Source organism: Oryctolagus cuniculus, chromosome 8 (assembly GCF_964237555.1).
Source record: "Oryctolagus cuniculus chromosome 8, mOryCun1.1, whole genome shotgun sequence".
NCBI lineage: Eukaryota > Metazoa > Chordata > Mammalia > Lagomorpha > Leporidae > Oryctolagus > Oryctolagus cuniculus.
The window spans coordinates 111,607,639-111,621,957 of NC_091439.1; the positions used below are offsets into that span (position 1 = coordinate 111,607,639).

The following is a 14,319-nucleotide window of genomic DNA, read 5'->3' on the forward strand; positions in this document are numbered from 1 at the left end:
ACACAACTGTTTGAAAACACATTTCACAGTTAACTCTCCTAATGCAATTCATTCAGGACAGAGGTCCTGTGTGGGAGGTTAGTACGCTGTGATTTCAGTTGTGAGTTTAAGAAACACAAACTGTGGCGATTCTGGAGGATGAAGGGCTCCTGTTCAGGAGCTTGGGATGATCACACAATGTGGTTGATGCTTCAAGACAATGGTTGATTTCCAGAGGCTCCTAGTAGGTGCAACGAAACTCCCAGGGACTGTGACAACCTGAGGTCATACATTGTGGTAAGAGAGAGGGCCATGAGGTTCGCCCTCACGATTGACTTGGAGAAATCTGTCACCAAGACTTCCATGAGAGGTGATGGAGAGGAAAGCATGAAGCAGGATTGTGTGTAGCCAAAGGAGAAGGAGGCCATTATTCCCCATCTTTCTCAGCTGCTTCAGAATTCCTTCATGAAGCAGAGAGTTCTGTGCCTCCAATCTCAACAATTGCTTAGCGACATGACACGCTGGAAAGCACACATCTCGATCCAACATTGTGGCCTCACACAAAACACAGTCTCTCACCCCTTGCAAATGCAGAAGACATAGACATTTGGTTCCAACCTAAGCTTCCAATTCACACCTAGGACAGTTCATAAGGACAAACCCTTTGCCCTTGCAAATACAAACACTTAACTCGTGCACTGTCACCCAACCACATAATCGTGAAGTCCTCTTGCACTAACGTCAGCGGAACAGCAACAACAGAGGCCTCTTTGCAGGTTTGTTCTTCCTCTTGGGAGGTTTGCTCCTTCCTCCCGGACAAGGGAGGTTGCCAGGATTCATGGCTACCTGCTGAGTGATGTGCCCAGCTGCCCCGTGCAGCAGGGCCCTTTCCTGGTCAGGATGGTGCTTCCTCATCCCTGCGGCAGATCTTGCCTGGTGAATTACGATCGCATTGCTGGGCAGCGTGGGCTCCACTGTCCTGAGGCTGAATGCACTCCTTGGTGTGTTCTGGGCTTGGAGGGCTTGCCACGCATCCAAGGTCAAGTCCTGAGTTGTTTGCTCCAAGTGCTCCTCTGACTCTCCAGCTTCAAGAGGGGAAGGCCTTTCAAGCTCTCCTGGTGTATGGCCACGTGTGTTTGCAGCCTCCAAGTCGGAGGGTCCCCTGCCTGGAGACACTGTCCCATGTTCTCCTCCAACTCCACTCTTGCGGACATAAAATAGCACGTAGGCACTTTGATTCAGGACACAAGTGGTGTCACAGGCAGTGACCTTCGCATCATCCATTTTATACCAGTGGCCACTGCCAGCTTTGACATAGCAGAAGTAGTGTCCTGATTGACACCTCAAGCCAACGTGGACGAGAACCGCATAGAGAACATAGTCCAGTGGCCTCCCGTTCTGCTGAGACATGTAAGGTCTCATGTCCAGGCACTCGGGATAGTGCACTTGTCCTCCAAGTTTCTCACCCGTGAACTCAGAAAACCGTTTCAATACAAAGAGAAGCACCTTGCCAGCCGATTGCAAGGTGAGTGTCTTGGAAGCAGCTGTCTTCTGTCGGCAGGTAGCACAGTGATAGGCATTTTCTCCAGCCAGCTCTTCAGGTTGCACCAAGTGCTGCAAAGCTTGCTCCACACTGTCGGCTGTCTTGATATCCAACGCGATCTCCAGGTAAGGGTCCAAGGTTTCTGAAATGCCTTGGCACTGGAGACATTGGATTTGAGACCTCCAGTGTCCTCCCACTATCTGCTGGGATGGAGATTGGTCCTCTTGGGGACCCACCCCGTCCGTGAGCCCAGGCAGACCTGCTGCCTTCAGGACATCCAGAGCAAACATCAGAAATTCGTGGGCATCTTCCTGCCTGTTTGGGTGAAAGCCAGCAGCCAGCACTTGACAGGGCTGGATCACGTCGCCAGGACTGTGCAGGGCCCAGAGAAAGTGCGTTTCCACGGCACACAGAATGCAGCGATCCGAACGACGACAGCTTTGAGAATGCACCTGGGACAGCATATAGTTGGCGAGGGGTGGGGTATACGTGAGACACTGCAGGGCTGCATTCAGGTAGCAGGTGTTGCCCGTATTCTGCAGACCGGCCCCAATGCCATAAGGTCTCTTCCAGCTGCAGCTCAGAGAAGCTCCTCCACTGGGAGCCAGATGGGTCGCCCCCGAAGCCAAATCACTTTGCAGCGGGAGCTCTTTCTGAGGTGAGGGTGGTGATTTCCCTGGGAGACAAACACCACCATGAGTATCATCCCCCTCTGAGCTAGAATGGGAAAGTTGGCGTGTTGGCAAGTCATTAAAGTGGAACTCACCTTCCTTGAGAGGTGAAGCAGCCATCATGTCTCCAGGAGCCACTGTCACAAGGCAGCAAGATGCTTCCACCTCTGAGACTGGCATCCAAGGACCACCTGTTCCTCTCCCCCCTCCTTTTATAGTCCACACTGCATGCCACACCCTGGACCTGCTACAGGACCCACCCATCCGCTTCCAGCCCTTGATGGGATTAGGGGCTTTAGGGTGTGGTCTCACGCCCTCACAGCCTCTGGGCCTTCACCGCTTGATTCCACTACCTGGGGAAGATGCATGTGAAGGATAAGGCTTTCATGTGCCTTGTGGAACTTGGTGATGTGCCATGATGTGCTTCTATGTGCCTTGGAGTTCTTCAAGGAAAACAAAGAAGAATGCTGGAGAGACTGATGGCTGAAAGCAGGTTTTGGGTTTTAGTTTGCTGAGCCCTTATAAAGGAACATTTTAACTTTTGTTTAGTTGTGCAATTCTGTACATATTCTCCAAAGAAGCTTTTTACGTATGGAATACAACCCTTCCAACCCTTCTCCTCATTCATCTGCCATTCCCCGTCCCATTCTCCATTAAGATATATTTTCTTCTTTTTTAAATGGTTCTTTATTTATTGGAAAGTCAGAGTTACACAGAGCGAGGAGAGGCAGAGAGAGAGAGAGAAAGAGAGAGAAAGAGAGAGAGAGGGTTCCATCCGATTACTCACTCCCCTACTGGCCTAAAAAGCAAGAGTTGCACCAATCTGAAGCCAGGAGACAGAGGCTTCCTCCATGTCTCCCATGCAGGAACAGTCGGCCAAGGGCTTGGGCCATCTTGTCCTGCTCTCCAAGGCCATAACAGAGAGCTAGATTGCAAGTGGAGCAGCCGGGTCTCAAACCAGTGCCCATACGGGATGCTGGCATTTCAGGACAGGGCGTTAACCCACTGCACCACAACGATGGCCCCTATACTACTTTTCTAAGATTTCCATATGAATTTGAAAGGTGCTGTTATGTAGAGGCACAGGGAGGGACGCATGAAGGGAGAGAGACTGAGAGAGAGAGAGAGAGAGAGAGAGAGAGAGAGAGAGAGGTTGTCCTTCCAATGGTTCACTCCCCAAATTGCCACAACACATGATCTGTGCCTATCCACATCCTTGAGCCAGAAGCTTCTTCCAGGTCTGCCATGTGTGTGCAGAGGCCCAAGGTTGCAAGCCACCTTGTCCTGCTTTCCCAGGCCATAGCAGAGAGCTGGATCGGAAGTCAAGCAGCTGGGACTTGAACCCGCGCCCATATGGGATGCCAGCACGGCAGGCGGCGGCTTTCCCTGCTCTGCCACAGTGCCGGCCCCTCCATGATGTGCTGGTATGTGCTTCCATTTCTGAAATGCAAACAAAGAAGAACGCTGGAAAGACTAAGAGTGGAAAATAGGTTTCTTTATTTGGTAAACCCTTAGAAAGGCATACTTTAATTTCCTTGGTTTAGTTTTACAGTTTTAATTTAGTTACTTTATTTCAAACAAGGTACACACACACACACACACACACACACAACTGTTTGAAAACACATTTCACAGTTAACTCTCCTAATGCAATTCATTCAGGACAGAGGTCCTGTGTGGGAGGTTAGTACGCTGTGATTTCAGTTGTGAGTTTAAGAAACACAAACTGTGGCGATTCTGGAGGATGAAGGGCTCCTGTTCAGGAGCTTGGGATGATCACACAATGTGGTTGATGCTTCAAGACAATGGTTGATTTCCAGAGGCTCCTAGTAGGTGCAACGAAACTCCCAGGGACTGTGACAACCTGAGGTCATACATTGTGGTAAGAGAGAGGGCCATGAGGTTCGCCCTCACGATTGACTTGGAGAAATCTGTCACCAAGACTTCCATGAGAGGTGATGGAGAGGAAAGCATGAAGCAGGATTGTGTGTAGCCAAAGGAGAAGGAGGCCATTATTCCCCATCTTTCTCAGCTGCTTCAGAATTCCTTCATGAAGCAGAGAGTTCTGTGCCTCCAATCTCAACAATTGCTTAGCGACATGACACGCTGGAAAGCACACATTTCGATCCAACATTGTGGCCTCACACAAAACACAGTCTCTCACCCCTTGCAAATGCAGAAGACATAGACATTTGGTTCCAACCTAAGCTTCCAATTCACACCTAGGACAGTTCATAAGGACAAACCCTTTGCCCTTGCAAATGCAAACACTTAACTCGTGCACTGTCACCCAACCACATAATCGTGAAGTCCTCTTGCACTAACGTCAGCGGAACAGCAACAACAGAGGCCTCTTTGCAGGTTTGTTCTTCCTCTTGGGAGGTTTGCTCCTTCCTCCCGGACAAGGGAGGTTGCCAGGATTCATGGCTACCTGCTGAGTGATGTGCCCAGCTGCCCCGTGCAGCAGGGCCCTTTCCTGGTCAGGATGGTGCTTCCTCATCCCTGCGGCAGATCTTGCCTGGTGAATTACGATCGCATTGCTGGGCAGCGTGGGCTCCACTGTCCTGAGGCTGAATGCACTCCTTGGTGTGTTCTGGGCTTGGAGGGCTTGCCACGCATCCAAGGTCAAGTCCTGAGTTGTTTGCTCCAAGTGCTCCTCTGACTCTCCAGCTTCAAGAGGGGAAGGCCTTTCAAGCTCTCCTGGTGTATGGCCACGTGTGTTTGCAGCCTCCAAGTCGGAGGGTCCCCTGCCTGGAGACACTGTCCCATGTTCTCCTCCAACTCCACTCTTGCGGACATAAAATAGCACGTAGGCACTTTGATTCAGGACACAAGTGGTGTCACAGGCAGTGACCTTCGCATCATCCATTTTATACCAGTGGCCACTGCCAGCTTTGACATAGCAGAAGTAGTGTCCTGATTGACACCTCAAGCCAACGTGGACGAGAACCGCATAGAGAACATAGTCCAGTGGCCTCCCGTTCTGCTGAGACATGTAAGGTCTCATGTCCAGGCACTCGGGATAGTGCACTTGTCCTCCAAGTTTCTCACCCGTGAACTCAGAAAACCGTTTCAATACAAAGAGAAGCACCTTGCCAGCCGATTGCAAGGTGAGTGTCTTGGAAGCAGCTGTCTTCTGTCGGCAGGTAGCACAGTGATAGGCATTTTCTCCAGCCAGCTCTTCAGGTTGCACCAAGTGCTGCAAAGCTTGCTCCACACTGTCGGCTGTCTTGATATCCAACGCGATCTCCAGGTAAGGGTCCAAGGTTTCTGAAATGCCTTGGCACTGGAGACATTGGATTTGAGACCTCCAGTGTCCTCCCACTATCTGCTGGGATGGAGATTGGTCCTCTTGGGGACCCACCCCGTCCGTGAGCCCAGGCAGACCTGCTGCCTTCAGGACATCCAGAGCAAACATCAGAAATTCGTGGGCGTCTTCCTGCCTGTTTGTGTGAAAGCCAGCAGCCAGCACTTGACAGGGCTGGATCACGTCGCCAGGACTGTGCAGGGCCCAGAGAAAGTGCGTTTCCACGGCACACAGAATGCAGCGATCCGAACGACGACAGCTTTGAGAATGCACCTGGGACAGCATATAGTTGGCGAGGGGTGGGGTATACGTGAGACACTGCAGGGCTGCATTCAGGTAGCAGGTGTTGCCCGTATTCTGCAGACCGGCCCCAATGCCATAAGGTCTCTTCCAGCTGCAGCTCAGAGAAGCTCCTCCACTGGGAGCCAGATGGGTCGCCCCCGAAGCCAAATCACTTTGCAGCGGGAGCTCTTTCTGAGGTGAGGGTGGTGATTTCCCTGGGAGACAAACACCACCATGAGTATCATCCCCCTCTGAGCTAGAATGGGAAAGTTGGCGTGTTGGCAAGTCATTAAAGTGGAACTCACCTTCCTTGAGAGGTGAAGCAGCCATCATGTCTCCAGGAGCCACTGTCACAAGGCAGCAAGATGCTTCCACCTCTGAGACTGGCATCCAAGGACCACCTGTTCCTCTCCCCCCTCCTTTTATATTCCACACTGCATGCCACACCCTGGACCTGCTACAGGACCCACCCATCCGCTTCCAGCCCTTGATGGGATTAGGGGCTTTAGGGTATGGTCTCATGCCCTCACAGCCTCTGGGCCTTCACCGCTTGATTCCACTACCTGGGGAAGATGCATGTGAAGGATAAGGCTTTCATGTGCCTTGTGAAACTTGGTGATGTGCCATGATGTGCTTCTATGTGCCTTGGAGTTCTTCAAGGAAAACAAAGAAGAATGCTGGAGAGACTGATGGCTGAAAGCAGGTTTTGGGTTTTAGTTTGCTGAGCCCTTATAAAGGAACATTTTAACTTTTGTTTAGTTTTGCAATTCTGTACATATTCTCCAAAGAAGCTTTTTACGTATGGAATACAACCCTTCCAACCCTTCTCCTCATTCATCTGCCATTCCCCGTCCCATTCTCCATTAAGATATATTTTCTTCTTTTTTAAATGGTTCTTTATTTATTGGAAAGTCAGAGTTACACAGAGCGAGGAGAGGCAGAGAGAGAGAGAGAGAAAGAGAGAGAAAGAGAGAGAGAGGGTTCCATCCAATTACTCACTCCCCTACTGGCCTAAAAAGCAAGAGTTGCACCAATCTGAAGCCAGGAGACAGAGGCTTCCTCCATGTCTCCCATGCAGGAACAGTCGGCCAAGGGCTTGGGCCATCTTGTCCTGCTCTCCAAGGCCATAACAGAGAGCTAGATTGCAAGTGGAGCAGCCGGGTCTCAAACCAGTGCCCATACGGGATGCTGGCATTTCAGGACAGGGCGTTAACCCACTGCACCACAACGATGGCCCCTATACTACTTTTCTAAGATTTCCATATGAATTTGAAAGGTGCTGTTATGTAGAGGCACAGGGAGGGACGCATGAAGGGAGAGAGACTGAGAGAGAGAGAGAGAGAGAGAGAGAGAGAGAGAGGTTGTCCTTCCAATGGTTCACTCCCCAAATTGCCACAACACATGATCTGTGCCTATCCACATCCTTGAGCCAGAAGCTTCTTCCAGGTCTGCCATGTGTGTCCAGGGGCCCAAGGTTGCAAGCCACCTTGTCCTGCTTTCCCAGGCCATAGCAGAGAGCTGGATCGGAAGTCAAGCAGCTGGGACTTGAACCCGCGCCCATATGGGATGCCAGCACGGCAGGCGGCGGCTTTCCCTGCTCTGCCACAGTGCCGGCCCCTCCATGATGTGCTGGTATGTGCTTCCATTTCTGAAATGCAAACAAAGAAGAACGCTGGAAAGACTAAGAGTGGAAAATAGGTTTCTTTATTTGGTAAACCCTTAGAAAGGCATACTTTAATTTCCTTGGTTTAGTTTTTTTTTATCTTTTTATTTAATGAATATAAATTTCCAAAGTACGACTCATGGATTACAATGGCTTCCCCCCCCCATACCGTCCCTCCCACCCACAACCCTCCCCTTTCACATTCCCTCTCCCCTTCCATTCACCTCAAGATTCATTTTCGATTATCTTAATATACAGAAGATCAGCTTAGTATACATTAAGTAATGATTTCAACAGTTTGCTCCCACTCAGTAACATAAAGTGAAAAATAATAGATGATATTTTTTTAAATGATGATGAAATCAGATCAGACCTATTGTCATGTTTAATCCCAGTGAGAGTCAAGTTGGGAATTGATTGTTTCTTTTTTTTTCTTTTTTTCTTTTTTTTACAGAAGATCAGTTTAGTGTACATTAAGTAAAGATTTCAACCGTTTGCACCCCCATAGAAACACAAAGTGAAATATACTATTTGAGTACTCATTATAGCATTAAGCCTCAGTGTACACACATTAAGGACAGAGATCCTACATGAGGAGTAAGTGCACAGTGACTCCTGTTGTTGACTTTACTAATTGACACTCCTGTTCATGGCATCAGTAATCTCCCTATGCACCAGTCATGAGTTTCCAAGGCTATGGAAGCCCCTTGAGTTCTCCGACTCTTATCTTGTTTAGACACGGTCATAGTCAAAGTGGAGGTTCTCTCCTCCCTTCAGAGAAAGGCACCTCCCTCTTTGAAGACCTGTTCTTTCCACTGGGATCTCACTCACAGAGATCTTTTTGCCAGAGTGTCTTGGCTTTCCATGCCTGAAATACTCTCATGGGCTTTTCAGCCAGATCAGAATGTCTTTAGGGCTGATTCTGAGGCCAGAGTGCTGTTTAGGACATCCGCCATTCTATGAGTCTGCTGAGTATCTCACTTCCCATGTTGGATCACTCTCCCCTTTATTTATTGTATTGGTTAGTGTTAGCAGGTACTAGACTTGTTTATGTGCTCCCTTTGACTCTTAGTCCTTTCATTATGATCAATTGTGAACTGAAATTGATCACTTGGACTAGTGAGATGGCATTGGCACATGCCACCTTGATGGGATTGAACTGGAATCCCCTTGTATGTTTCCAACTCTACCAATTGGGGCAAGTCAGCCCGAGCATGCCCCAAATTATACATCTCTTCCCTCTCTTATTCCCACTCTTATGTTTAACAGGGATCACATTTCAGTTAATTTTCAACACTTAAGAATAACTGTGTGATAATTACAGAATTAAACCAGTCATATTAAGTAGAACAGACAAAAAAATACTAAGAGGGATAATGTATTAAGTTGTCCCTTAACAGTCAGGGCTATGCTGATCAAGTCACCATTTCTCATAGTGTCCATTTCACTTCAGGAGGTTTCCTTTTTGGTGTTCAGTCAGTTGTCACCGATCAGGGAGAACATATGGTATTTGTCCCTTTGGGACTGGCTTAATTCACTCAGCATGATGTGTTCCAGATTCCTCCATTTTGTTGCAAATGACTGGATTTCGTTGTTTCTTACTGCGGTATAGTATTCTAAAGAGTACATATCCCATATTTTCTTTATCCAGTCTACCGTTGATGGGCATTTAGGTTGGTTCCAGGTCTTGGCTGTTGTGAATTGTGCTGCGATAAACATTAGGGTGCAGACCGCTTTTTTGTTTGTCAATTTAAACTCCTTTGGGTAAATTCCAAGGAGTGGGATGGCTGGGTCGAACGGTAGGGTTATATTCAGGTTTCTGAGGAATCTCCAGACTGATTTCCATAGTGGCTTGACCAGTTTGCATTCCCACCAACAGTGGGTTAGTGTCCCTTTTTCCCCACATCCTTGCCAGCATCTGTTGTTGGTAGATTTCTGTATGTGAGCCATTCTAACTGGGGTGAGGTGAAACCTCATCGTGGTTTTGATTTGCATTTCCCTGATTGCTAGTGACCTTGAACATTTTTTCACGTGCCTGTTGGCCATTTGGATTTCCTCTTTTGAGAAATGTCTATTGAAGTCCTTGGCCCATCTCTTAAGTGGGTTGTTGGTTTTGTTTTTGTGGAGTTTCTTGATCTCTTTGTAGATTCTGGTTATTAACTCTTTATCTGTTGCATAGTTTGCAAATATTTTTTCCCATTCTGACGGTTGTCTCTTCACTCTCCTGACTGTTTCTTTTGCAGTACAGAAACTTCTCAATTTGATGCAATCCCAATAGTTGATTTTGGCTTTGACTGCCTGTGCCTCCCAGGTCTTTTCCAGAAATTCTTTGCCTGTGCCAATATCTTGAAGGGTTTCTCCAATGTTCTCTAATAACTTAATGGTGTCAGGACGTAGATTTAGGTCTTTAATCCACGTTGAGTGGATTTTTGTGTAAGGTGTAAGGTAGGGGTCTTGCTTCATGCTTCTGCACGTGGAAATCCAGTTTTCCCAGCACCATTTATTGAATAGACTGTCCTTGCTCCAGGGATTAGTTTTAGATCCTTGATCAAATATAAGTTGGCTGTAGATGTTTGGATTGATTTCTGGCGTTTCAATTCTGTTCCATTGGTCTATCCATCTGTTTCTGTACCAGTACCATGCTGTTTTGATTACAACTGCCCTGTAGTATGTCCTGAAATCTGGTATTGTGATGCCTCCGGCTTTGTTTTTGTTGTACAAGATTGCTTTAGCTATTCGAGGTCTCTTGTGCCTCCATATGAATTTCAGCATCATTTTTTCTAGATCTGAGAAGAATGTGTTTGGAATCTTGATTGGGATTGCATTGAATCTATAAATTGCTTTTGGGAGAATGGACATTTTGATGATGTTGATTCTTCCAATCCATGAGCATGGAAGATTTTTCCATTTTTTGGTATCCTCTTCTATTTCTTTCTTTAAGATTTTGTAATTCTCATCGTAGAGATCTTTAACATCCTTGGTTACGTTTATTCCAAGGTATTTGATTGTTTTTGTAGCTATTGTGAATGGGATTGATCTTAGCAGTTCTTTCTCAGTCATGGCATTGCTTGTGTATACAAAGGCTGTTGATTTTTGTGCATTGATTTTATATCCTGCCACTTTGCCAAACTCCTCTATGAGTTCCAATAGTCTCTTAGTAGAGTTCTTTGGATCCTCTAAGTACAGAATCATATCGTCTGCAAAGAGGGATAGTTTGACTTCTTCCTTCTTGATTTGTATTCCTTTGATTTCTTTTTCTTGTCTGATGGCTCTGGCTAAAACTTCCAGAACTATGTTAAATAGCAGTGGTGAGAGTGGGCATCCCTGCCTGGTGCCAGATTTCAGTGGAAATGCTTCCAACTTTTCCCCATTCAATAGGATGCTGGCCGTGGGTTTTTTATAAATTGCTTTGATTATATTGAGGAATGTTCCTTCTACACCCAATTTGCTTAGAGTTTTCATCATGAAAGGGTGTTGAATTTTATCAAATGCTTTCTCTGCATCAATTGAGATAATCATATGGTTTTTGTTTTGCAGTCTGTTAATGTGGTGAATCACATTGATTGATTTGCGAATGTTGAACCATCCCTGCATACCAGGGATGAATCCCACTTGGTCTGGGTGGATGATTTTCCTGATGTGTTGTTGTACTCTATTGGCCAGAATTTTATTGAGGATTTTTGCGTCTATGTTCATCAGGGATATTGGTCTGTAATTTTCTTTCAGTGCTGCATCTTTCTCTGGCTTAGGGATTAAGGTGATGCTGGCTTCCTAGAAAGAATTTGGGAGGATTCCCTCTTTTTTGATTGTTCTGAATAGTTTGAGAAGAAATGGGATTAGTTCTTCTTTAAATGTCTGGTAGAATTCAGCAGTGAATCCATCTGGTCCTGGGCTTTTCTTTGTTGGGAGGGCCTTTATTACTGTTTCAATTTCTGTTTCAGTTATGGGTCTCTTTAGGTTTTCGATGTCTTCATGGTTCAATTTTGGTAGATTGCATGTGTCCAGGAATCTATCCATTTCTGATAGGTTTTCCTGTTTGCTGGCATACAGGTCCTTGTAGTAATTTCTGATGACTCTTTTTATTTCTGTGGTGTCTGTTGTTACGTTTCCTTTTTCATCTCTGATTTTATTGATTTGGGTCTTTTCTCTTCTTTTTTTAGTTAGTTGGGCCAATGGGGTGTCAATTTTGTTTATTTTTTCAAAAAACCAGCTTCTCGCTTGGCTGATTTTTTGTAGTGTTTTTTTTTGGATTCAATCCTGTTAATTTCTTCTCTGGTTTTAATTATTTCTCTTCTCCTACTAGATTTGGGTTTGGTTTGCTGCAGTTTTTCTAGGTCCTTGAGATAGGCTGAAACCTCATTTATTTGGTACCTTTCCAATTTCTTGATATAGGCACCTATTGCTATAAATTTGCCTCTCAATACTGCTTTTGCTGTATCCCATAAGTTTTGATATGTTGTGTTGTTGTCTTCATTTACTTCCAGAAAGTTTTTGATTTCTCTTTTGATTTCTTGAATGACCCAGTGTGCATTCAGGAGCATGTTGTTCAGTCTCCATGTGTTTGCATACTTTCTGGGGTTTCCTGAGTTGCTAATTTCCAGCTTCATTCCGCTGTGGTCTGAGAAGCTGCATGGTATGATTCTAATTCTTTTAAATTTGCTGAGACTTGCTTTATGGCCTAGTATGTGATCAATCCTGGAGAAGGTTCCATGCGCTGCTGAGAAGAATGTGAAGTCTGTAGATGTAGGGTTGAAAGTTCTGTAGATATCTGTTAGATCCATTTGGGCAATAGTGTCAATTAAATCTGCTGTTTCCTTGTTGATCTTCTGTCCGGATGATCTGTCTATTTCTGAGAGTGGAGTATTGAAGTCCCCCAGTACTATTGTATTGGAATCTAAATCTCCCTTTAAGTCCCTTAACATATCTTTTAAATAGACTGGTGCCCTGTAATTAGGTGCATATACATTTATAATAGTTACATCTTCCTGTTGAATTGAACCCTTAATCATTATATAGTGTCCCTCTTTGTCTCTCTTAACAGTTTTTGTATTAAAGTTTATTTTGTCTGATATTAATATGGCTACACCTGCTTTTTTTTTGGTTTCTGTTGGCATGGAATATCTTTTTCCAACCTTTCACTTTCAGTCTGCTTGCCTCTTTGTTAGAGAGATGTGTTTCTTGTAGGCAACAAATAGTTGGGTTGTGTTCTTTGAGCCAGTCAGCCAAACGGTGTCTTTTACCTGAAGAATTCAGACCATTAATGTTCAATGTGACTATTGATACGTAGTGACTTTGCCCTGCCATTTTCCCGGAGATATTTTCTAGTATATGCTTTGAGCTTCCCATGCTCTTTTACTGGTAGGTGTTCTTCCTTTCCCTTCTTTCATATTGATGGCCGTGTTTCTGTGTTTCTGAGTGTAGCACATCTTTAAGTATCTTTTGCAGGGCCGGACGAGTGGCCACAAAGTCCTCCAATTTCTGTTTGCTATGAAAGGTCTTTATTTCACCTTCATTCACAAATGAGAGCATGGCAGGATAGAATATTCTGGGCTGGCAATTTTTTTCTCTTAGCACCTGTGCTATGTCTCGCCATTCCCTCCTAGCCTGTAGTGTTTCTGATGAGAAGTCTGCTGTGAGTCTGATTGGAGATCCTCTGAGAGTAATCTGACGTTTCTCTCTTGCACATTTTAGGATCTTTTCTTTATGTTTCACTGTGGTAAGTTTAATTACCACGTGTCGTGGTGAGGATCTCTTTTGGTCATGTTTATTGGGGGTTCTATGAGCTTCCTGTACTAGGATGTCTCTGTCCTTCTCCAAACCTGGAAAGTTCTCTGCTAGTATCTCACTAAAAAGGCCTTCTAATCCTTTCTCTCTCTCCATGCCTTCAGGAACTCCTAGAACTCGAATGTTGGTTTTTTTAATAGTATCCTGTAGATTCCCAACAATATTTTTTAGATTTCTAATTTCCTCTTCTTTTCTTTGGTTTGACTGTATGTTTTCCTGTGCTCTATCTTCTAAGTCCGATATTATCTCTTCTGCTTCACCCATTCTGTTTTTAAGGCTTTCTAATGTGTTTGTCATTCGCTCTATTGAGCTCTTCATTTCATTTTGATTTCTCTTCACTATCACACTTTCCTGTTCTACTAGTTTCTGAGTTTCATTTTGACTCTTCCTTAAAATTTCATTTTCACGAGAGAGATTTTCAATCTTGTCCAATAAGCATTTCTGTAGTTCAAGGATTTGCTTTTGAAAACTTCTAAATGTTCTTATCATAAATTTTTTGAAATCCGTATCTTGCATTTCTTCTATCTCATCATCTTCATAATCTTGGCTTGGGGACTTTTGCTTATTTGGAGGCATCATAGTGTCATCGTTGATCTTGTTCCCTCTATTTCTGTGTTTGTTACTCGGCATAGTTAATTCTTCTTGCGTCACTGTGCGTTTTTTTTTTTTTTTACTGTGTCCGTGTTAAGTGGACTGCCTGCTGATGGAGGAGCCTTGTAGGCTTGAGATGGGTGCTGCCTGAGAGCTCTGCCTGGTTCTTCCTGGTTAAGGGTGTGCAAAGGTGACACCCTCAGGCTATGCGTGGTAATCTCTCTCTTTTTATTTATTTATGTATTTTATTTATTCAGGGGGTAAGTAACACCGCAGGGCTTCCAGTTTTGGCTTCTACCCGCAGAGTTCCAGAGTCCCTTAGGCTCCTCTGGAGTCCCACTGGGTTGCCTAGGCTACTGAATTGTAGTGACTCAGTTCCTTAGCTCTCCCCCATTGGTATGTAAATCCAGAGAGGGGGCCTGCTCTTTGTCTCTTGGGAATTCTTCAAGCCTTGCAGCCTTGTAACCTTTGCAAGGTTAGGGGGAAGAGAAACCCGGAA

At 45.4% G+C, this 14,319-nt stretch overlaps 2 protein-coding genes across 2 annotated transcripts; both read right to left on the reverse strand.

The window, feature by feature from the left end:
* Nucleotides 1-720: 720 nt before the first annotated feature.
* Nucleotides 721-2,313, reverse strand: LOC138843343 (ubiquitin carboxyl-terminal hydrolase 17-like protein 13). Its single transcript, XM_070047149.1, has 2 exons — nucleotides 2,289-2,313; nucleotides 721-2,198 (listed from the first exon to the last, which is right to left on the reverse strand). Exons 1-2 carry the CDS (start codon nucleotides 2,311-2,313, stop codon nucleotides 721-723), a joined length of 1,503 nt encoding a protein of 500 aa, XP_069903250.1.
* A 2,206-nt stretch (nucleotides 2,314-4,519) lies between these two features.
* Nucleotides 4,520-6,112, reverse strand: LOC138843344 (ubiquitin carboxyl-terminal hydrolase 17-like protein 13). Its single transcript, XM_070047150.1, has 2 exons — nucleotides 6,088-6,112; nucleotides 4,520-5,997 (listed from the first exon to the last, which is right to left on the reverse strand). Exons 1-2 carry the CDS (start codon nucleotides 6,110-6,112, stop codon nucleotides 4,520-4,522), a joined length of 1,503 nt encoding a protein of 500 aa, XP_069903251.1.
* Between the last annotated feature and the right edge of the window lie 8,207 nt (nucleotides 6,113-14,319).